The following is a 25,354-nucleotide window of genomic DNA, read 5'->3' as shown; positions in this document are numbered from 1 at the left end:
ACAGCGCAGATTCTACCTGGCTAGGACTAAGTCCTTCAGGAAATCTGACCAGTTACTGGTCAGCTTTGCAGCAGGGGCAGAGAGGGCAAGGCCATATCAAAACAAACCATTTCCAAATGGATAGCACACTGTATCCATTTCTGTTACAAGCACTACGGGAAACCACCCCCACAGGGGGTCAGAACACATTCCACTAGGGTAACTGCCACCTCTGCAGCTTTTCTCAGAGGGGTCCCTACTAGGGACATCCTGGAGGCTGCAACATGGAGTTCTGTTCACACCTTCACCAAGCATTACCACCTGCCTGTCTTTTCCAAATCCAGGGCAGGCTTTGTAACTGCAGTCCTGCAGGGCCTTCTAGCCAGCCCCAACTCTTCTTGACTGCCTCCACCTGTTTCTTCAGCTTTGGGAATCAACCCAAGTGTGATGACTGCAACAGTGAAACACAAAGAACATAGTACAGTTGTGTGCACTTAACATAAATGTGTATGTTCGAGTATATTCACTGTTGCAGACCTGGTTTCTCACCCTCCACCCCCCTTCTCTCTATCGCTCTTCCTCACTCCTTAACAGTGATATTTGGTATTTACTTTCTGCTGGTGGTGTTATTCCACCATAACCTCGCTCCCTATTTGGGGCAAGAAAAACTGATGTAATGGCGTCGGCTGCCTGTTTTTATACCACTGACATCAGTCCTGGAGCGACAGCAGCCGATGCAGAAATACTAAGCCTCTGGTATTTGGGCCGACTGAGGGCTATCCCTGGCAGGATAACCCAAGTGTGATGACTGCAACAGTGAATACACTCAAACATCTACATTTATGGTAAGTGTACACAACTGTACTTTTCCTCTCTGAAAGACAGGAATATTTGTAAAGAAAATATTGGACCTAGGCCATTCCAGCTCCCAGGTGGCTGGACACATTCTTCTACACTGTGGCTGTGATGCTATGGAGGCCTATAGCTGAGCTGCTATCTGTCTCCGTCATTAGAAGATGTGCTTGGCTTAGGAAACAGACCCTGTCAAATCCAAACTTCTAGATGCACCCCTGGATATAAGGACTTCCTTTTTGGACCATAGGCTGAGACTGTGCTAAAAAAGATGGAAGACAAAGCGGGATCTATGTAAACTGTCAAAGACTTTCTCCATGTTCAACCTCCTAGGTTTAGTAGGAATTTTCCCACTATAAACACTATTTCTGCGTCTTCTTCCCAGGGTCCTCCTGAAGATCAGGGAGGTAGGCCCAGGGGTCATCCTGATAGCCCCAGACTGGGCCAGGTAACACTGGTATCCTCCGCTACTGAGTTTTACCAATGAAAAACCATGGCAGTTACCTCAGAGTGTGGACCTTCTGACTTAAGACAAGGGAAGGTTTGTGCATCCCAACCTATAGACTCTCAAACTCACAGCCTAGATAATTCCACAAAATACTACTCTAAGCTCACCCTAAGCAGACAAGTTCAAGACATTGTACAAAGTTTTAGCGCTTTCATCAAACTAAAATGACTTCCTCAGAACACATAATGTGAAGAAACACTCCCATATATACTAATACTTGATTAAGAAAACCGCCCATAAAAACAATTATTCAATTAAATGAACAACATTTTAAAGGGATAAAATATCCACACAAGCAGCTATTCCATTTTTTACCAAATAGCAAATCCTTTCAAATGTAAAAAAACCTAAGACTAGATGAATGCAAATATTTAAACCTCGCATATATATTTACAAAGAAAAATAATTTAATGTAGTATAAATATTTTATTTTTGTATGTAATTTGTAAATATTTGTGTAAAGGTAGACACAAACAACCTAATAATAATAAGGTATATATTGTGTAATGCAAGTACCATTGCTTATGTCCTAACAAGGGGTTTGGTGGGGATCATTTCATTCAACCCCGGAGATACAGATGCATTGAGTCTAATCTGCCATCTGATCTCCTTCTCTCCCACCACTGCCTTTATATTTCCCCCTCTTGGGTTCGGATATATCACCTCCAGAATTCCAAACTTAAAACCAGTACATTGCGGGTTATTAATCAAATGACGGGACAAGGCATTGTTGATATCACATTTTCTGATACAATATAGATGGTCATATATCCTGTTCTTAAAGCATCGGTCAGTCTTCCCTACATAATAATTCATACATATTTCACATATGGCCAGATATATAATGTGTTGGGTCTGACAATTTCCATGAGAAAACTTAACCTTGCTTCTAGTACAGTTATTTAATGTGATACTTGGTGTCTCCAATATATATTTACAAAAATTACAATGCCCACATTTTTTTGTACCCGTTTTATGTGTCTTGTTTCTCTTATAAAAACTGGCCTTAGCTTCAATGATTCTTTTCAAGTTGTTCCCTGTCTTATAAACAAATTGTGGTCTATCAGGTATTTTCTCCTTAGTTGAGACATCACTGGTCAAGATGTTCCAATTGGATATAATAATATTTTTAACTTCCCTGGTGTGTCTGCCATATTTTAATATGCAAGCCTTAGTATATTTGTTGCTAGTATCACTATTACTGTTGTTACTATTACCATGGAGTTGGTTGTGGTCCGATATTCCAATACCTATAAGGGTATATATACCCTTATAGGTATTGGAATATCGGACCACAACCAACTCTATAGTAATAGTAACAACAGTAATAGTGATACCAGCAACAAATATACTAAGACTTGCATATTAAAATATGGCAGACACACCAGGGAAGTTAAAAATATTATTATATCCAATTGGAACATCTTGACCAGTGATGTCTCAACTAAGGAGAAAATACCTGATAGACCACAGTTTGTTTATAAGACAGGGAACAACTTGAAAAGAATTATTGAAGCTAAGGCTAGTTTTTATAAGAGGAACAAGACATACAAAACGGGTACAAAAAAATGTGGGCATTGTAATTTTTGTAAATATATATTTGAAACACCATGTATCACATTAAAAAATTGTATGAGAAGCAAGGTCAAGTTTTCTCACGGAAATTGTCAGACCCAGCACATTATATATCTGGCCATATGTGAAATATGTATGAATTATTATGTAGGGAAGACTGACCGATGCTTTAAGAACAGGATATATGACCATCTATATTGTATTAGAAAATGTATCAACAATGCCTTGTCCCACATTTGATTAATAACCCGCAATGTACTGGTTTTAAGTTTGGAATTCTGGAGGTGATATATCCGAACCCAAGAGGGGGAAATATAAAGGCAGTGGTGGGAGAGAAGGAGATCAGATGGCAGAATAGACTCAATGCATCTGTATCTCCGGGGTTGAATGAAATGATCCCCACCAAAGCCCTTGTTAGGACATAAGCAATGGTACTTGCATTACACAATATATACCTTATTATTATTAGGTTGTTTGTGTCTACCTTTACACAAATATTTACAAATTACATACAAAAATAAAATATTTATACTACATTAAATTATTTTTCTTTGTAAATATATATGCGCGGTTTAAATATTTGCATTCATCTAGTCTTAGGTTTTTTTACATTTGAAAGGATTTGCTATTTGGTAAAAAATGGAATAGCTGCTTGTGTGGATATTTTATCCCTTTAAAATGTTGTTCATTTAATTGAATAATTGTTTTTATGGGCGGTTTTCTTAATCAAGTATTAGTATATATGGGAGTGTTTCTTCACATTATGTGTTCTGAGGAAGTCATTTTAGTTTGATGAAAGCGCTAAACCTTTGTATTGTGTTTTAAATAAAGAGTACTTCCATTGTGCTGAATCCAGTTTCCTGGCGTTTATGCTACCATTCGTGGTGGACTTTGGTTCTTTGGTTGGATTCCAGGACATTTGCTTGCTTTATTGGAAGTTCAAGACATTCTCAAAGAGGCTAGAAGACCTAGTACTAGGAAATCATACTCAGCCAAGTGGAAAAGATTGTCCATTTTGTGTCAGCAGCAAGACCTCAGTCCTAAGTCAGCCAGCGTTGCTACCATTTTAGATTATGTGGCTACCCTGGTGGATAGAGGTCTATCCTTTTGTTCCATCAAGATTTACACCTCTGCCATTTCAATCCACTTTTCTGTTCTTCCTCCTATCTTTTCTCACCTGCTGATAAAACAATTCCTTTGGGGAGTGGTCAACCTCAGAACTCCCAGGAGACAACCCACACTGTGGGAACAGTAAATCTGATATTGTTAATCCTCGTTCATTCCTTACGTATGAGTATTGGTTCTGAGCACGGAACGAAGCCGGCCATTTTCCAAGCTCACATCAACTTCAGACTCTCGAGCTAAACTTTTGCCCACAATTTCCCTCTCCCTGTTACCTCAGATTTCGTTTACTGCATTGCCATCCGGTCGTGTCAAGCTACTTTTCCTGAGCTAAGTGCAGTCAATTGTTGTTTGATTGCTTTACAAATTACTTTTCTGTCAGAAAAGTTGACATTTTATTGTCTCTTGCCCTATCGCATCTAGCGTTCATAATTTCTCAGGTTTTTTTCTGTCCTTTACTTACCCTTTTTACCGCAAGGTAAGTTCTCCTCACCATCGTTGGTAATCCTTTTCCCTTTCGTACCTTCGGGTACTCTCTTGTACCATTGTTTGTACTTTTCTATTTGTTAATATGGCAGATAAAAAGAGTAGTCCGGGGTTTAAGCGGTGTTCTGATTGTGGACACAAACTGCCTACTTCTGATGCACACTCTTTGTGTTTATTGTTTGGGAGCTTCCCATTTATCTGTTGAACCACCTTGTACTATTTGTGAGAACTTTTCTAATAGAACTTTGTTAGAAAGGAAAAACAAGCTGATACTGAAGGGACTTCTAAAATCTCCCTTTTCAGAGGCTATTTCTGGGTCAGAGGTCTTAACCCCTCCTAAAGCCCATAAGAAAATGGATGTTTCTACTAAGGCTAAATCCTTGCCTTCATCCCCAGCTGGGGACTCACACAAACCAAAACCTAAAAAGGCAAAAAATTCTGCTCCAGAGCTTTCTCAGTCAGCCCCAGTGCTTTTGGTGCTCAGACCTTCGGCACCAAGGCCTTCGCCTCCATTAGTGATTTTGGCTCCGTCCTCTCCTGCAGCCTTCTACATATCGGCACAGAGGGGCTCCTCAGTTCAGGCCATTACCATTGTATTGGCACTGACTGTTCAGCTACTTTTGCTATCAGGTCCCTGAATTATATGCCAGATTTTATCAGGCTTCAAAGGGATCTGGTTTCTGAGCTCTCTGAAACCTTGGCTGCTGCACTGTCTGATGAGGTCCGTGACAAAGTGGCCTCTCAGCTGGCCACCATTGAGTCTATATCTAACACCTCTGTGCGATTGATATCTCACGCATCAGAAGGAGCAGCTTGAGTGGTGGGTTCAGCTGCGGTATTGAGACAACATGCCTGGATGTGCTTGTGCAACTTCGCAGAACCTTTTAAATCTTCCTTTCTTAATGCCCCCATTGAGCCCTCCTTGTTGTTTGGGCCCAAAGTTAAAAGTACACTGGCCAGATGTGAACAAGACGGTAAGACCCTTTCTGCCATAGGTGTCCATTATTCTTCCCCTCAACGTGCTTTCTCCCAAAACCAAAAGAGTGGGAAGATATGGTTCAAGAAATCTCAGGGTCCTTTCTGTGACACACAGGCCGAGTTCTCCCCCAGAGGCAGAGGGGGAAACTCACAGGGAAGACGCTCCTTTCGGGGCAGAGGGGAACCGCGTAACCAGGGTTCCAGGGATTCTTTCCCTGGTCAATCCTACCAGCTCTCCTGAAGAGCGGCCCAACTCCTTTCCTCTGGAGGTGGTTGGGGGACGTTTCTCCTTGTACCCTTCTGTCTGGCTAACCATCACCACCGATTCTTGGGTACAAAGGATCAAAACCAGAGGTTACCATATCCCCTCCAATCTTTGTCCCGTCCCTGCAAAAAAATCTTCCCGACGTTCCACCCAGTCAAAGGGAAGAAGCAGCACTAGAGATAGAAAAGCTGCTAAGAAAGAGAGTCGTCCAAATAGTCCCTCCAGATCAGATAGGATCCGGATTCTACTCGTGACTATTTTTGGTGCCAAAGAAAACCAGGGACTTGAGACCAATTTTGGATCTCTGTGTATTGAACAAGTTTGTGAGAGTACAAAAATTCCAGATGGTCACTACAGTCTATCCTCCCACTTTTGGAAAAAGACTATTGGATGTGCTCTATAGATCTTCAAGATACGTACTACCACATAAAGGTGGACAGGCCATCAAGAAGATTTCTGTGCTTCCGTGCAGGAGCCAGTCACTACCAGTTCAGAGTACTGCCCTTCGGACTCTCTACAGCCCCCAGAGTGTTCACAAAGTGCATGGCAGTTGTCACAGCTCACTTGAGACTTCAAGGATTCCAGGTGTTTCCATACCTAGATGACTGGCTCATTTCCGCCCCCACCAGACATCTACTGGAAAAAGCCCTGGCATACTCTCTCCTCACTGCTCAAAGGCTAGGCATAACCATAAACTGGAAGAAATCCAATCTCACCCCATCTCAGTTGACAGAATTCATAGGGGTTATCTTGGACACAAAAAACTGCAGAGCTGCTATTCCAGAGCACAGAATTTTAAGGATAAAGCAACAACTAATTCCAATCCTTTCAAAGGAAAAATCCATGGCTCACTCAGTTTTACAGCTGTTGGGTTCCATGGCAGCCTCCATCACCATTGTTACCCTGGCCAGGTTTCACATGAGGCTTCTGCAATGGCTTCTGCTCACCCAGTGGTATCCTTTTCAGCATCCTCTTTCAGCCATGTTTCGAGTAACCCACAGGTGCAAAAAGAATTTAAATTGGTGGATGACACCTCTCACAATGGTCTTGCCCCTTTTCCCCCCAGCAACCCAGGGCCACAGTGACCACGGACGCCTCCCTGATGGGGTAGGGGGATATGTCAGGGGCAGACAGTCCAAGGCACTTGGTCCCAACTGGAGGCCCATCTGCATATAAATGTTCTAGAGCTAAGGGCGGTGCTTCTGGCATTGCAAGCATTCCATCCCCTGCTGCCGTCTGGGACAATTGCGATTCAATCAGACAACATGGCGGTGGTCTCGTACATCAACAAGCAAGGTGGAACCAAATCTTACCCCCTTTGTCGAGAGACCATGAGGATATGGCAATGGGTGATAGCTACCAACCATTTTCTTCTAGCAACGCACATTCCCGGGAGTTCCAATGTGATAGCAGACAGAGTCAGCAGCTGCATTCTACAACCTCGCGAGTGGTCCCTGAATCCCTTGATAGCGGTGGAGATCTTCCACCGCTGGGGCAGTCCTTGCTGCAGCCTCTTTGCATCCCCGACCAACTACAAATGCAGCAACTACTTTGCCCTGATTCCCCCTCTGGGACAGTCACCCAGGGATGCTCTAGTCCACGATTGGCCCTCGGGTCTTCTCTATGCATTTCTGCCCTTTTCTCTCATTCCCCAGTTTCTGAAGAAAGCCCGGCAGGTGAAGAGCAAGGTAATCTTCATAGCACCATATTGGCCACGACAGATGTGGTTCCCATTCCTTTGGCCTCACCTACTAAATCGACCATGGATTCTCCATCCAATCCCAGAGTTGATCTCACACCCACAGAACCTGATTCATCCCAACCTGAACAGCCTGAAGCTAACAGCTTGGCTACTCCAATTCCCTTGATTGCCGGACAGAATGATCTTTCTTTACCAGTACGTGATATTCTCATTGCTTCTCATAAGTCCTCCACTAGAATTACTTATCTGAGCAAGTGGAAAAGATTTACCTGTTGGCTGAAAGATAAACAAGTAGATCCCTTTTCAGCACCACTGTCGATAATACTAGACTATCTGGCCGACCTGTTTAAATTGGGTCTATCAGGCTTGTACTATTAGAGTTCATTTGGCTGCAATTTCTAATTTCCATGAGGGTGTCCAAGATTCCTCTCTTATGTCCCATAAATTGTGCAAGACGTTCATAAAAGGTGTGAATCATCTGAAGCCACCTTTTAGAGAACCTATTTAACCATCGGATTTATCATTAGTTCTACAAGCTCTGACAATGGCAACTTTTGAACCAGCCTCTTCTTGCGACCTCAGGTATTTGTCATGGAAAACCTTGTTTATGGTAGCTATTACTTCTGCCAGACGTATTTCTGAACTTCAAGCTTTATGTATCAAGACTCCATACTTGATTTTTTTCATAGAGATAGAGTGTCTCTGAGAACTAATCCATCATTTCTGCCTAAAGTGATCTCTGAAATGTCCATTAATCAAGCCATTGAATTGCCAGTTTTCTTTTCCAACCATTCAAACAGAGGCGAGTATTGCCTACATACCCTAGATATACACAGGCAAATCCATTTTTACTTAAACAGGACTAAACCCTTTTGTAAATCTGACAAGAGGACTAAACCCTTTTGTAAATCTGACAAGTTATTTTTGGCCTTTTCTGGATCTAGATTAGGATCGGCTGTTGCTAAGGTCACATTAGCTAGATGGTTGAAGGACTGTGTGACCTTTATTTACACACAACATAATATCTCGTTGCCTACTACCATGAAAGCTCATTCAACAAGGTCGGTGGCAACTTCTGCTGTCTTCCATGCCAGTGCTTCTTTACATGACATCTATGCAGCTGCAACTTGGGCTACGCCTCATACTTTAATCAATCATTACAAGTTGGATTTGGCCTCCAGGGGAAGAACATCTTTTGGTTCTATGGTGCTCAGGAATGTCCTTCCATGAGAGCGTCCCAGGAATAGAGGTAGCTGGGGACTCTGTCCCATATGTAAGGAATGAATGAGGATTAACAATATCAGATAAATAAGTTATGTCGTACCATAACGTTCCATCTGTATTGTTGATCCTCGTTCAGTCATTACGACCCTCTCTCCTTCCCCCTGTGGTTTCTAGTGGATTTCACCATCCAGTTCTCTTAAGTTATTTGACCCGAGGTAGCCTCTGCCTTCTTTAACTTGCAAACTCAATCTGAGGTAACAGGGAGAGGGGAATTGTAGGTAAGTGTTAAGCTCGAGAGTTTGAAGCTGACGCGAGCTTCGAAAATGGCCGGCTCGGTTCCAAGCTCGGAACCAATACCCATATGTAATGACTGAATGAGGATCAACAATACAGATGGAACGTTATGGTAAGACATAACTTCTTTTTCTTTAGATCAATCAGGAAAATATAGTGAGATTAAAACTGTGATGTTTATTGTAAATGGATAGTATTTTCATGTTTTTTTTATTAATGTTTAGCCATTGTGGCTGGTCTTTTAGAGAATATTTTAACCTTTGAGAGTACTTGTATTTATATGGTGACTCTGTGGCTGCTTCTGGAAGCCTTGATGACTGGTCAATATTTACCACTGGTATTAATATTAGTTTGTCAGTATAATTGGGTACCCTTTTAAGAGCCTTAGAGTAGTTGGCTGGTGGCAGTGGAACTAGAACTACCTTATAGTCTGGGCATAGGTGGTAAATCTGTGCCAGGCTTACCCTGGTGTGTGTGTTTGTGTGTGTAAATCAAATCTCAGAGAGATAGACGGTGTGTGTGTGTCAGCTACTTGGAACAGGGACACAGAGCTCCTTAGTGGTCAGTGTAGTTTCTTATTTGGGGCCTGGAGAGAGAGTGCGCCCAGCCCTAGGACAGGAGTGTGTTCTGTGTGTGCTCCTAAGGGAAATTGTGCTTGTTGCAGAGAGCTGTATCTGGAAATACTGTGTGTATCTAGTGTTGCAAGTGAACGTCCCTTGCCAGTGTCAGTGGGTGAGGATTGAGGTTCCTTGATTACTGGCCCAGAGGAGAGACTTCACAACCCAATACAAAATAGAGCTACAGTCTAGATCTAGATCATACTTTAGCTGCACCATTCTGTAAAATATTCACTGTTGAGATCGCCCAGGTTTTTTACTGGCTGTGGACTCTGTCCCACAGGTTGAGTTGAATGGAAAATACATCAGATACAAAAGTTATGTACTTTGCATAAGAATAAATCCATGTTGTCTTATGTCCATTTCAACCAACCTTCCTTTCTTCCCCTGCCAAATTGTCACATGTTAATTCTTCTCCTGGCTGACTGGGCAGACCAACCCAGCAAAACTCTTTTGGGAAGCTCATATAATGCCCTGGCCCTTTCCCTGCGTTTTCTGTCAAAATGGTGTCCCTTAGAATTATCAAAGCTTCATTTGGGTCTTGAGTAGTGTACATGTAATCTGAGGAGATGCTGTTAAGATAGGGCATGGAGGAGGTGACTGAAAATTTTGGAAGTACAGGCATCAGATCTGAGTCTGATCTCGTATACCCACATGCTGAGATAGATAGAAGATGATAACACAGATCTGTCGTTATGGTAACTACATGACTGTCATTTCCAACCTAATCTTAACTCTGTTATTTGTTGTGAGTCAGTTGTCTTTGACTTCTCTAGTGATGGATAAAAGTATTATTTTTTGTTTTGTTATAACCAACAGATTTGTCATCTGGTCCCGTAAATGGAGAACCAGCAACTCAGAAGAGTGAAGCTAGTACAGATATAGAAAAAAATGAACAAACCGTTACAGAAGAAACAAAGAATTCTGAAGTGTGTACAGTGGCAAAGCAGAATGAGTAAGTAGTAACTTAAACAATTGTCTTTTCCTTTATATCTTTTGAAACTAATTTGTATTATTCTGCACTAGCCTATTCTTTACAGTGAATATGATTTTTATGCTATGATTTTATCTTCTGTATGACTTGTCCTTTTAAATTTTATACTTTGTAATGTGGAGCTGAGAGAACTGTGAATTTTTTTCTTTTATATACTTCCAAATTTGTACTTTGACTTTTTATACTTGTATAATTTTTACTGTGGAGTTTTTCTCCCTGGGTCTCTGCTGAAAAGGGACACCAGCTCAGATTGACTAACCCAGTCAACATATGTCAGATAAATAAGTTAGACTCACCTTTTACTTTGAGTTTCATTTTCTGTCCGTGAATCTTAAATTCTTCAGTTGTAAAGAATTGTCTTTTCAACCTTGCACGTACCATGAAGAGTTGTTTCTTCCATATACTGATCTTATTTTACCTTCAAAACATGTCAAAATTAGATTTGTCAAAATGGGTTAGTAGAAGACTTACAATAATTCTCACTTTTCATAAATACATAAAGCTTGGAAAGGATGGTGATACTATGCATATACTAGATTAGTGTCTCATATCTAAAGTCACAGATTCTTGACTTGCTCTGTGAAATTTGTAAGGTGGCTTGACTTTGAATTGCTTCTGGTTTAGTAGTTAGTCAGGAAAAGCATTGCATTATTTCTGCATGCATCTTGGAAATAAATGCAGTATTGCATGTCTTTAGGGACAGCAACTGTAACTGTATTCTTAACATTTAGGCTTCTGCTTGATAGTATCACTTGTGATCCAGCCAGATTTTCCAGCATTCATACACCACTTTGAGCAAGGTCAGTGCCTGTCTACGTGACTTCTCAAAATTCATTTTTACAAGACCCGGTGAAGGCTGCCAGCCCAGCAAGCTAGAATTTTGTAAATAATCCTGTCATTTGTAAATATTAATATGATCCACAGGCTTGGCTTACAAATGTAAGAGAACTGTATGCTGTGTGTGTGTTAAACCATGCAACCACAGTGCACTCTGCCGGAGAAGAGTAGAAATGTATATTAACTATATTGCCTGTGCAAATGTTTGTTTTCATACTAGAAGTTGGGACTTGCAGAGTTAACGTGCAAACTCTGAGAAAATAAGTTAAAAATTTACGAATGTGTTTACCACCACTAGAAGACAGAATGTCTGCAGCTGGAAATTCTTTCTGTTGTGGTGAGACAGAGATAATTATAGGTTTCAAGGATAAAAGTATTTAACAGTTTTATGATTTCCAGTTCCAGGCAAGCTTCTAAGAGATAAATGTCAGCTTCTAAGAGATAAGTATTCTCGACACTGAGGTGCTAACGTTTAGACTTCTGTTGGCCTGGAAACTAAGGCAGAGGTAACACGAATTATGTAATCTGAGATGATAGAAAATTCAGAGTTAGTGCTGCAGTAACTGGAACACAGAAAATAATGATAAGCAAACAAATCCAATGTCAAGAAAGTCAAAAAAGTTTTTTTGACTTTCCTGATGTTGGATTTGTAATCTGAGATGACCCAGCAGAAATATTTCATAGCAATTTAAGAACTATCTCAGAGGGAATGTCTGTGCATGTTGTATCTTGTCTTTATCCTGTAAACATTCATTCAGCACTTGTATCTGCCTGGCTCTGTAAGTAAGACTTGGATCATAGTATTTCTCTTAGAGATAGCTAGGAAAGTAGTAAGATCTGTCTAGATGTTTTCTGTATTTATGTGAGACTGTCCTGCAGTGTTGTTTTAAAGTATTTCCTGTGATTCTAAACTCTATATTCTCTATGTTGAGTTAATGAGTATTGTCTTCTGCTTTTATTATTTATTATTAAATGCATTTAAAACTTTTAATTGTGGCTAGTTTTGTTTAGAGATATCTAAGCTCTTAGAGTACTTGCATATGTATTTTTTAACAGTGTACCGACAACTCCTAAATAGCCTTCAAGTCTTGGACACACTTACCATTTGGATAATAGTAACGTTACACAGTGGAGTTGGTCGCCATTTGTAAGGGCCTTACGGTAGCTAATAAATGGTGGTTGGTGGCAGATGGTACTACCATATAGTTTGGGCAGAAGGAGGCATAGCTAATGAACCTGTGCCAGCCTTCCCCATGAGTGTCTGTGTTTGTATATAAATCAAATCTCAGAAGTGTATGTATGTGTGTCAGCTACTTGGGTAGGGACACGAAGCACTGGTTGGACAGAGAGGCTGCTGGAGATTTTGGCTTGACCACTCAGCTGAGATCTGAACCCTGTAGGTTTGCCACTGGAGAATCTTATTGGGGATCTGGAGAAGAGAGAGAGAGAAAAAAACAGCCCCAGACTGACTGATTTCTGTGTGGTCTTAAGGGAAATTGTACTTTACTGTGTGTGTACTTGTCATCCTCCCAATTTGCATGTCCCTCACTAGGGTTATTGGTGAGGATTGAGGCTCCTTGATTACTGGGCCAGTGCAGGGGACATGACAGACCGTATAAGTGTATCTTCAGTTTTCACTGCTTCTGAACTACAGGTCACTTGATGCTGATTTTCTTTCTTTCACAAGTAGTTCATAGCTGTTTTCAGCAAAGATTTCCAGTCACTGTTTTCTAAAATGTACTGTATTGTCTTTCTTAGAGAAAAAGTTGTAATTTGCTTTGTGGTTCTTATAATTTTGTAATAACTGCACGCCTTGGTCACTAGTAGATGTATTATAGGGAAATTCAGAAGTAGACTGTTACACTGCGTCAGACCAGGGTGTTGAGAGAAATGAAAAGGGGCAAAAATAAAATATTGTCTATTACTGGTTCAGATTTTGGCAGCATACCTTCTGCGACTTCACTCCTCCATTCCATGATGTCATTACAAAGAAGGAGAAAATCTGACTGTAGTCTTCAGAGATTCAGGTCCTAGGCAAACTTTAACTTTACAAGAAATGTATTTCTCTGTGTAGTTGCACCTGATGAATCATTTGCAGCATCTCCTAGGGGTAACCCCAACACAAGAAACCTCCATGGTATGCCATAGAAGGCAAGTTGCTGTAAATCTGTCACCATTACTTTTACCATTGAACCAGCTCAGGTGCTAGTAGCAGAGATGAGCCAGTGTTTGACTAGTTTACAGTTAGATTTGCGCATACCTCTCAAGTGTACTTCATAACGAGGAATGTACCTCATTTGGGGTCTTAAAAAGTTCATGTTGCTCGAAGTTCCTCAAAGTTCCACATTGAAAGAGTCTGTCACACATTCAGTGTTAGGAATTTATTTAATTGAAATCCATGGTAAATAGAAATTAATCATATTAATTCATTAAAAGATCTTCTTTATAAGTAAAACCAGCATATTTTAACCGTCCTATGCCCTTCCTAGTTGAAGTTGTTAGTAAGCCGTTAGTATGTGTTCCACATTTTGCCCATTTGTTCCACATTATAAGGGCTATTGTTCCTCATTTTGGAGATGGAAGGTTGACAGCTATGGATTTGCGAACTACAGTTGATCGAGAGTGACAATGTTGATTTGCAGTTTTCCAAGAGGGAGTTTTGTGAACCCAAATACATGGACTACACTACATTGCATGGATAGTGTAGATCAGGTGCATGAGTTCGGAATTTTGAGTAAAGATCTCTGATGTTAAGTTGTCTATCTCGCCTTCATTCTTGCTGGTTGGGTTCGGAAACGATCCTCGGCTCCGACTTGGCCATCTTCAATAGCTCGAGAGCTGTTTACTGGCTCGAGGCTACCCCATATCCCATGATGCCTGGCACTAGCTACCCAGATCTCGTTTGCCGCTTCAGACTGCGAGGTTGTCTTACTGGCTCAGGCTCGTATACTTTTTTGTATTTTTACTAATTTTACAAAAAATGTTTTCTTCATAGTGTACCTAATTACTTAGTTGTACTTTCCCCAAGCTAGGTTCATAGGTAGATTCTAGGCTATCTGACCTAGGGCATTTATAAGCCAAGCCAGAGCGTATTTGGCTTCCGCCTCCCTATTAGATTAGCCTACTGTGCCTCTGTAAAGTAGGTCACAGAAGGTACCCTTTTTAAGATTAGTTTACTGTGTCTCTGTCTAGCAGGGACACAGGAGAGATCCCAGGGGTGAATTTGCGATTTCCCATCCACGCATCCAAATTTCGCTTGAAGAGGGTCAGCGAGGGGCTATGTCTAACATGAATTGGGATTCTATTCCAGAGTGAGGGGAGCCTCTGGGAAATGAATCTGTCCCTCCAGCATGTCCTATTTATTTTTGTGCTGAGGTTTAGGTCCCTGGAGCGTGTAGCTCTAAGGGACTTGGATTTTTTGAGGTGGAGAATGTCCATTAATTCTGGGTTTGACATGGCTTTGTATGTGGTGCATAGATCGCCACTGAGTAGGCGGTAAGCAACTGAGTAGAGATGGAGTTTCTTTAGTCGAGCTGCATAGGACATCTGTTTGTAGCCCATGATCCTCTTGGTGAGGTACTTTTGGGGTCTCTCCAGTTGCTGCAGGTGTCGGGTAAGGTACATCCCAAATGGGGCATTGTATTCAATTATGGGCCTGATGAGTGACGAGTAGAGGGGCACAATGACCTCTCTTGATCTAGATGCGAACCCTTTAGTGATAAGGTGGGCTATATAGAAGGTCTTTCTAACCACTTTGGCAACGTGATTATCAAAGGAGAGATTACTATCTATGTTGGTCCCCAAATCTCTAATTACTTCTTCCGTACTTAATGGATTACCACCTATGTGGTAATTTGTGGGCACCTTGTTTTTCCCAAAGGGGATGACTATGCACTTTTTAGCATTTAGCTTGAGGCCGTGGCTCTGGCACCAAGCATCCATCTCTGTGAGACCCTTTTGGAGGATGCTTGTGTCAGCTGGAGATTCGATTATGGCCCCCAGTTTGCAGTCATCTGCGAACTTTGTCAGCCATAATCCCCCCGTGTTAGCCTGAACCTCAGAGAAGTATATACCGAACAAGAGAGGTCCCAGAACTGAGCCCTGTGGGACAGCACTTGTAACTGGTTTGGATACGGACATGGCACCTGCGATTCTGACCATGTGGGTTCTATCTCTGAGCCAGTTTGCAACCCATCTTGTGATATAGGGGTTGGTACTCACACCTAACATCCACATGGGAATGTTCCTACTCCCACCCCTCTTAACTTATTCTCCATCCCCTTCCATCTTCCACTTCACTTACTTCAAACACCATCTTCCATTTTTTCTCACATCTAGTAACCAGCATCCTATTCCCAACTATCTACTTCCTACCTACATCAATTCAACCTCCCACTTTCATCTAATCCTTCTGTTTGTATCTTCTGAAAACATGGACTTACTAGTACAGTGTTCTAAAAAAAAAAAAAAATTGTTCTATTTAACCACAGTAACTTATCTCTTAGAACTAGAATAGTAAATTGTAAATTGTTGCTATCTTTTGTGTAATCTTTATGTTGGAGCTTTTCTCCCCAGGACTCCATTGAAAATGGGCTCTTCTGGCCCAATGGACTATCCTGGTTAACCGACTGCAAATAAATAATAAAAATAAAATTTAAGCTGGTAAGCTTATTTATGATGCCCGAGTGGGGTATTGTGTCGAAGGCTTTTGCGAGGTCCAGGTAGGCTGTGTGAACTACCTTGCCCTCATCTATTGCTTTGGTAACTGTTTCAAAGAAATCAACTAGGTTTAAGAGGCAAGATCTGCCCTTAACAAAGCCGAATTGGGTAGGGTCCAGTGTCTGGAGGCTCTTAATGTCTTTGTTTATGAGTTCCATGATGATACGCTCCATAGCTTTACAGACCAGACTAGTCAGGCTTATGGGGCGATAGTTTCCGGGGTCCGTTGTGGCGCCACCTTTGTGGAGTGCGACCACTGTAACTGTACGCCATTCTTTGGGTACATATCCTGTAGTAAGGCTAAGTTTGAACAGTGACTTAATGTGAGGGTTCAGTTTTTCTTGGCGCTCATGTAGGACACAGCCTGGGACACCGTCCGGTCCCATAGATGCTGTGTTTTTTGCTTTGGAGAGGGCAGCTTTCACCTGTGCATCTGTGATGTCAGGGAGGTTAAATTCAGTTGGGGTAGGCATTTGCTCCTTTGGGGGGGAAGGGGGGAGTTTGCACTGAATCTGTCTGCCAGGATGTTGGCTATGTCCGTAGGTTCGGTATATTCTGTACCGTTACACAACAATTCAGAGCATATCTGGGAGTTTCTGCCCATGTTCCTGACATAACTAAAGAAGGCCTTGTGATTATCTTTAGTCTCTAGGGCAATTTTTCTTTCGAAACTGGCCTTTGATGATTTTATGAGGGATCGAAGTTTTTTGCTAATACTGATCAGAGATGCCGTCCCTTTTTGGGATTTTGCTCTGTCATGTAGTAGCTTCCTCCTTCTGTTGTATAGCTTATTTATGGCCGGGGTCCACCAGACCGGTCTCCTGTTTTTGGAGGAGTGAGTCTTGGTTTTATTTGGGATAGCACGATCCATGCATTCCTGCAGGTGCTCATAGAATGCATTTGTAAAGGATTCTGCAGATTGGGCTGTATTATTCTCTGGCCCAGGGGCTTTGAAGGATTCCACCTCAGTCTTGAGAAGTGCAAAGTTGGCTTTTGAGAAATTCTTTACAGTGATTTCCTTGGCTGGGGGTGGGGACGGGATGTGGATGTCCAGGGAAATTTGTTTATGGTCTGATCTTACCAATGAGGGGTTTACCTCTGGTGTGGAACATAGTCCCCATGTTGGTGATGACCAGGTCCAATATGTTGTTCCCTCTTGTGGGAGTGGTGACCAGTTGTTCCATTGCGTTAGAGTTTATAAATTCAAGGAACCGTTGGGCGAGGGTGTTTGGGCTTGAGTAGTTTTCCCAGTCAGTGTTTGGGTAGTTGAAGTCACCCAATAACATAGTGTTTGGAGAGACCTTCATATTCTCCAGTGTTCTCAGGAATGCCCAGTGGGGGTCCTGTAATAGGGAGGGTGTTCTGTAGCAGGCTACAAACTGAAAGGCAGTTTTGCCTGCTGTTAGTTGCACATGGATGGTTTCCGATGCTTCGTGCAGTGCCACTGACCTGGAGGTGTAGGTATCTAGAATATAGATACTCCCCCTCCTTTTGTGCTTCAGTCCGAGTTTTGGGGCCGAAACGCATGGTATGAGTTATAACCTGGTAGTGCTGGGGTGCTCTCAGGAGCCTTGAACCAGGTTTCTGTTACTGCACAGACATTGATTTTCTCCATACTGAGGAGAGCCTCGAGTGCGTGCATCTTGAGGTTTAGACTTCTGGCATTGAGTAGCATTACCTTTAGTTTTTTTATCCTTGGGTTGTCTGTGGAGGTGGGTTTGTCCTTTGAGCCTTGCAGATAGCATTTATCCCTCTTGTTTTTCTTGAAAACTCGTTTTACTTAGAGAGTTTTCCCCACCCCTCCCCCTCCCTTCCTTTAGTGGTAGCCGTTTAAGTTAGAGGCTAACCCATTTTGTTTAAATAAATAAATATATATATATATATATATATATATATATATGTGTGTGTGTGCGTGTGTGTATATAATATAGATCGTTTTTAGGTAGTGTCAGTAGTAGTAGACTTACTTAGTTTTTTGTTAGTGTGTGTTAGCTGTATAGTTTAGTTAGTTATACCTGCTAACTTTGTTTTTGCTTGTGTGTGTGCGTTTTTTCTCCTTGGTGTGTGTGTGTGGTAACATGTCCAAGGATACTAAAGTGTCCGGATTCAAGAAGTGTGACTCATGCTGTCAGAAGATGTCTCTGACAGATGGCCACACTTCTTGTGTCCACTGTCTGGGCGCGGTGCACCTGCAGGACTCTTGTTTGGTCTGTCATGCTTTCAGCCCAAGGGTCCTGCAGGAGCACAAAAATAAGCTAATCCTTCGGGGTTTGCTTAAGCCACAGGATTCACCGGCTAAGGCTCAGCCTGCGAAATTCTCCAAGCCACCCAAGTCTTCGGCTCCAAGTTCTGAGCCGTCGTTGGGTGAAGCACTACATTCCGCCTTGGCTCCGGCTGGAGCCGATGTGCCTCCCTCACATTCGGCTCCAACACTAACTTCGGGCCCATCTATGAGTCGAAAAAGATCTAGGTCTCCCTCCTTGGAGTCGATATGCTCAGCTCCACAGTCACCTCCGCTCCAATCGGAGCGCAGTCATAGGTCCTCTTACTCCTCTCAGTCCTCCAGACTTTCAAATCATGATTTGGAGAGAGTGGTCAGCAGGTTGCTGAAATCGCAGGCCCTAGCAAAAATTTTGTCCAGCCCTCCTCATCAGGTGTTGGCTCTGTCCACTTCTGCTGATATTTCTCCTCCGACTCCTCTCTTGAGTTTGGAGCCGGAGTTTGTTGGGGTTCAAGTCGTGGAACCGTCAGCTCCGATACCTTCTCCTTCGATTCAGTCATTGGCTCCGATCCCATCCTTGGAGGGATCTAGACACTGGGACTCCCTCGTCGGCTCCGAAGGGGCGAGTGGCATCGGACCCTTGTCTGACCCCGCTCTCCCCCTCGGAGCTTCGGCGCAGGCGAGCTCGGCTCCTACATCGGCTTCGGAGCCATCCCCCTTGGTGCGGAGAGGGATTCCGATTTCTTCGGAACCGGAGTCGTCTTCGCGTCCGGGCAGGGACGCCTTCGAGGTCATGAGGAGTGTACTGGCCCTTGAGCCAGTCCCACGATCAACCCCATCGGCTCCTCCCCTGTGGTGCCTGCATCTGCCTCTGCCCCTCATCCTGACCCCAAGCGTGTGGAACCAGCACTCCAGGGCACCCCTTTGGGTGCTTCTTCCTCTTCCGGGGCCTCCCCTGATCACTCAGAGGAGCCACCTCATAAGAGGAAGTGCAAGAGGAAGCACGTTGACTCCCGTGAGTCTGTCACATCAGATACTGATTTAGAGGATTCTGAAGGGTCCTCGAGATCCCCCTCTGAAGATGTCTCCTTTTCAGACATCCTTGAAATCCTTAAGCAGAGGGAGAACTGAAATACCCTAGCCCCTTCCGAGGATGGTTTGGTATTTCTGGACGCATTTGGTTCCCGACCCTCCACCTCTTGGGTGTCTCCGCCTTCCGACCCACTTATGTCTGTGGTGGCTCGGAAGGCGTGGCCAGCTCCAGACGCAGTGGAACCAACCCCCAGGAGACTTGCTAAATTTATAACTGCACCTCAAGACAAACAGTTTTTATCTAAGGGCGTACCTGTTGATGCCATGGTGGTAGCAGCAGCCACAAAGGAGGAGATGGCAGAAACTTTGTCATCTGTCCATCCTCCTAACAAGGAGTCTAGGACTATGGGCAGATATGAGAAGCGAATGTTTGCTTCAGCGACCTTCTCGATGAAGTCTCTGAATTATTTGTGCCATTTCACCCGCCTTCAGAGGGATATCCTTAAAGAGCTTAGAGATACCCTCCAAGATCCATCAACTGTGGGGGCTCAAGCTAAGCTGGCCTCCCAGCTGGCGACTCTGAATTCAGTTGTTATCTCCATGAGGTTCATTTTTTATGCAGCCGATGGTGCGAGTAGAGCTGCAGGCACAGGCGCCGCCCTTAGGAGGCACGCATGGTTCCAGCTATGTAATTTTGCAGAACCCTTCAGAGTGTCTTTCACCAATACCCCCTTTGATGGCTCCGCTCTCTTTGGACCACAGGTGAAGGACACACTAACCAGGTGGAAACAGGAAGGCAAGACTCTCTGCCGTGGGAGTCCGTTTCGCCACTCCTTCCAGACCATATCCCAAGGGTCAGAAGAGTAGAAAAATGTGGTTCCCTAAATCCCAGGGAGCCTTGCCTGACACACGTGGAGTTCCCCTCCAGGGGCAGAGGAGGGAACAATAACAGACGCCGCCCTCGTGGCAGGGGGGTCCGCAGAACCAGGGCAGCAGAGAATCCTTCTCTGAGAAGCCTTTTCAGCATCCCTGAAGGGTTGCCCGGCTGCCCGCCTCTAGAGGCAGTCGGGGGAAGACTTTCGCTGTACCCCAAAGCCTGGCAGAATCTAACTCAACAAGTGGGTACAGTCAGTTATATCCGCAGGTTACAGAATTCCCTTTGCTCAACCCCCGTTATCGTCAAACAAGTCCCTTTCAGATGTTCCACCCAATCTAAGGGACCAAGCAGCCAAAGAAATTTCAAAGCTGCTACACAAAAGGGTCATCCAGGAAGTCCCAGCAGACGAGATCAGATCCGGAACTTACTCAAGGTTCTTTTTGGTGCCAAAAAAGACAGGGGACTGGAGACCCATTCTGGATCTCAGCAGACTAAACAGGTCTGTACAAAGAACAAAGATGTTATGTGATCCTATCTCGCCTACATTCTGTACTGATGGGTTCGGAGCCGATCCTCGGCTCCGACTCGGCACGCTATACTATAGAGCGAAGTCTCTAATTGGCTGAGCTATTCTACATCCCAGGATGCACCACTACTGCTTCCCCAGATCTCGTTTGCCGCTTGATAGCAATAGACGTGGTCTCGACGACTTGGCTGGGCTAAGTACTCTTTACTGACAAATTTTCTGTCAGAATTTTTCTAAATTTTCACCCAAATGCTGTTTTAACAGCTACTTATCATTTTTTGAGTGTTTTTTGTGGAAAGTTGTGTGAATTTTGTTAGTGTTAGGTTCCCGCTTTAACTGGTAGGGGTTTCCTCGCGCTCTACTTCGGGCCGTGTTTCAGCCCTTTTTGTTGTTTAAATTTTGTGTGGTATTTGTTCCTCTAACGTCAAGGTCCCGTTTTAGTTAGAGGGGCCTTGCCCTCGCGCTCTGTCAGAGCTGTGTATAGTTTTTGCCTGTGTGTCTGTATCTGGTTTACTGGCCTATCCTGTTTAAATTAGAGGGATTTGGCATCTCTGTGTGGTTATTTTTTGTCCCTAGTTGGTTTTGGTGTGTGTCTTTGTAGTGATGTCGAAGGAACATAGGCCTTCGGGTTTTAAAAAATGTACCAAGTGTGGGTACAAGATGTCAATCACGGATAATCACTCTCTGTGTTTATTGCCTAGGGCCTAAGCACCTTCAAGAGTCGTGCAGTGTATGCCACGCTTTTTCTTCCCGTGTCCTCCAAGAGAGGAAAAACAAATTGATATTGAAGGGACTTATCACCCCTTCCTTTGAGGAGGCTTTATCTTCTTCCCCTCTCCTTCCATGAAGAAGTCGTCTTCGGCTCTGACCAGTCCGTCTGAGCCGACGGCAAAGAAATCAAGGCAGGCTTCTCCGTCGGCTCCATGGACTTCGGAGCCGAGGTCGGGACGGTCTGCCTCGATGCCTCCAGCCTCGACTCCTCTGTCTTCGGAGCCGAGCGCTCGAGCATCGAGAGGCGGGTCACCTTCTCCGGCTCCATTGGTTTCGGAGCCAAGAAAGGTCGCTCGCTCAGACTCTTCTACCTCGGCGCCGAAGTCCCCGTCTGCTCCGAGGGAAATTGCTGTGCTGGTGGAATCTCTCTCGGCGCCGATACTACTTGAGACTATTCGGAGCCGGTCCCCCAGTCCTTCGGAACCGGCGAAGTCAACTCGGGCCCGATCGGTCTCTTCTCGGTCCTCGAGGATGTCCGATTCGGATATAGACAGGGTGCTTCAAAGGATGTTTCAGTCTCCAGTCTTCCAAAAGTTAGTCTCTGCTCCAGCCCAGTCGGCTCCGGAGCCGATTGTCCACCCTGTTGTCTTGGTTCCTCCTCCAACAGCCTCGGCACCGTTGGAGTCGGTGCTGGTGGAGCCGGTGGAGGTTTTCGGGTCGGCTCCGACCCTTACTCCAACCCCGACCTTCGGGTTGGAGTTCGGTACACGGACCTCCTCGGTCGGCCCCGGGGTTGACGCTTCGGGTCAGATGTTTTCGGTTCCGAGCCTCCCTCTCGGTGCGTCGGCCTCGGAAGGGCCGTCTACTGTTGTGGCCTCGGGGATCGGACCTTCCCAGGATCCGGGGGGGTGGGGGGGTCCGGCCTTCAGGGCCATGAGGAGTGCTTTGGCCGAATCTTCCTTGGCTACCTCCACCGTCTCTCCGGCACCTTCCCTTGGCACGGAGACTGGTTCCTTTGTTGTCCCCCTGTCCACATCAGCGGAGCCCTGGGGCCTGAGGTCACCCCCATTGGGGGTTCCCCCCTTCCTGGAGGTCCTTCCGAGGCTTCTTCGGAGGAACCTCCCAGGAAGAGACAGTGCAAGAGGAAGCACGTCGACTCCCCGGACGAGTCTCTCACCTCGGACACCGACCTCGATGATGCGGAGGGGTCCCCCAAGTTGTCCTCGGACGATGTCTCCTTTGCAGACATCTTAGAAATCCTCAAGCAACAAGGCAACTGGCAGTCCAAACCCCCTTCTGCTGAAGAGTCGGTATTCCTCAAGGCCTTCGGGGCTCAGCCCTCCGCCTCCTGGGTGTCTCCACCCTTCGATGAGCTTCTAGATTTGATCTCTCGAAGGGCGTGGGAGCACCCGGATTCTGTGGAACCGGTGCCAGCTCGCCCCAATAAATTTCTTTCCGCCCCCCCCCCCCCGAAAAGGAATTCCTCTCTAAAGGTGTGGCTGTAGATGCCCTGGTGGTGGCATCTGCTACCCAACAAGATGTGGCAGAGGCATCTACGTCCGTCCATCCTCCTAATAAAGAGTCTAGGAGCATGGATCGGTACGGGAAGCGCACCCTTACTTCAGCAGCCTTTACTTTAAGGTCTCTGAATTATCTGACGCATTTCACCAGTCTTCAGAGGGATTTGGTCAAGGAACTTTCAGATACCCTCTCTGGTAACCTACCTGAGCAGTTGGCCCAGACGGTTAGCTCTCAGCTGGCTACCTTATCATCATTATCGAACTCGTCCATGAGGCTCATTTCGTATGCAGCCGATGGGGGCGAGTAGAGCGGCGGGAACAGGTGTTGCTCTACGGAGACAAGCCTGGCTCCGCCTGTGTCACTTTGCAGAGGCCTTCAAGTCTTCCTTTGCCGACGGTCCCTTTGATGGGTCCTCTTTGTTTGGACCCAAGGTAAAGGACACCTTGACCCGCTGTGAACAAGAAGGTAAGACTTTGACTGCCTTAGGGGCATGCTTTTCCACTCCCTTCCGGCCTTATCTCAAGGCTAGAAGAGGGGGGAAAATGTGGTTCCGTAAATCTCAAAAGACTTACCCCTCACAGCAGGATGATTCCCCTTCTAGAGGCAGAGGAGGGGGAAATTTTTCAGCAAGACGCCGTCCCAGAGGCGGCAGAGGCCCCCGCAACACTGGAGACAGCGAGTCCTTTCGTGGCTGCTCAACCTTCCAGCATCCCTGAAGGATTGCCCGACTGCGCCGCTCCGGAGCCAGTCGGGGGTCGTTTTTCGAGGCACCTAAAGGCCTGGGAGAATATCACTCAGGACCGATGGGTGCTCCGAATCATTGCCGAAGGTTACACCATCCCTTTTTCTCAGCCCCCCCTACCATCCCGGAAAATCCCGGACCCACCACCCAGTCAACGGGACCTCGCAGCCATCGAAATCTCAAAGCTGCTTCAAAAAGGAGTCATCCAACCGGTCCCCGAAGACCAGACCGGATTAGGGACTTACTCAAGATTCTTTTTGGTGCCAAAAAAGACCGGGGACATGAGGCCCATCTTGGATCTCAGCAAACTCAACCGTTCTGTCAAGAAGTCCAAGTTCCGGATGGTCACCTTACAATCCATTCTCCCGCTGCTGGAGGAAGGTGTTTGGATGTGCTCCATAGATCTCAAGGACGCCTATTATCATATCCTGATAGATCAGGCGTCCAGGAGACACTTGCGCTTCAGCCTGGGAGACGGTCATTTCCAGTTCCGTGCACTGCCCTTTGGTCTCACCACAGCCCCCAGGGTGTTCACCAAATGTTTGGCGGTGGTGACTGCTCACCTGAGAAGTCTAGGATTCCAGGTGTTTCCATACCTAGACGATTGGCTCCTGCCACCTCCAGGCGTCTACTCTTACAGAACCTAGCAGCCACTATATCTCTAGGCAACTCCCTAGGAATCACCTTCAATTGGGGAAAGTCTGTGTTGCTGCCATCTCCGCACATACGGTTTATCGGAGTAGAGATAGACTCAAAGCAAATGCGGGTCTATCTTCCTACAGAGAGGATAGAAATATTACAGTCTCAAGTTCGAGCATTGCTCCTCAAACGCCGAGCCCCAGCCAGGATGGTCCTACAACTGTTGGGTTCCATGTCGGCTACCGTTCTCCTAGTTCCCTTAGCAAGATTGCATATGAGGATTCTCCAGTGGCTCCTGTCAGTCCAGTGGTCTTATCAGGATCTCCCTCTCAGTCACCTCATTCTGATCACGGAGACGTACAAACAGGACCTCCGTTGGTGGCTTCTTTCCTCCAACCTGGATCAGGGGCGACCCTTCGTTCCTCCACCTCCAGTGGCCACTTTGACTACGGACGCCTCCCAGACGGGGTGGGGGGGACATTTCCTGGGCAGGTCAGTCCAAGGCAAGTGGCACCCCGACGAGAGTTCCCTCCACATCAACATACTGGAAATGAGGGCGGTGCTTCTATCACTACAAGCACTACACAGTTACCTCCCCAGGGCATGATTGCCATTCAGTCCAACAACATGTCAGTAGTCTGGTACCTGAACAAGCAGGGTGGGACCAGGTTCTACCCCCTTTGCAGAGAGGCCATGAAAGTATGGGATTGGGCGATTGCAACCAACCTTTTCTTGGTAGCAACACACATTCTGGGGAGATCAATGTGATAGCCGACAGACTGAGCAGAACTATTCTCTCCCCGCACGAGTGGTCTCTGAACGACAGAGTGGCAACTCAGATTTTCAGAAGATGGGGAAATCCTTATTGCGACCTCTTGGCAACTCCTCTCAACACGAAATGTCAACAGTTCTTCTCTCTCACCCCAGTTCCGG

General features: G+C 45.1%; 1 protein-coding gene across 1 annotated transcript in view; it reads left to right on the top strand.

Moving 5' to 3' along the window:
• Nucleotides 1–25,354, top strand: part of HDGFL2 (HDGF like 2) — a 2,035,019-nt gene that overhangs the window by 1,881,864 nt on the left and 127,801 nt on the right. The window contains exon 15 of the mRNA XM_044090590.1: nt 10,422–10,557. Within this exon, the coding sequence (XP_043946525.1) occupies nt 10,422–10,557 (136 nt within the window). The remainder of the gene's footprint in view (nt 1–10,421; nt 10,558–25,354) is intronic.

Source organism: Protopterus annectens, chromosome 13.part0 (assembly GCF_019279795.1).
Source record: "Protopterus annectens isolate FY-2018-M chromosome 13.part0, PAN1.0, whole genome shotgun sequence".
Taxonomy (NCBI): domain Eukaryota; kingdom Metazoa; phylum Chordata; order Ceratodontiformes; family Protopteridae; genus Protopterus; species Protopterus annectens.
The sequence above is the reverse complement of the archived record's forward strand: the minus strand, read 5'-3'. Positions and strand labels throughout refer to the sequence as shown.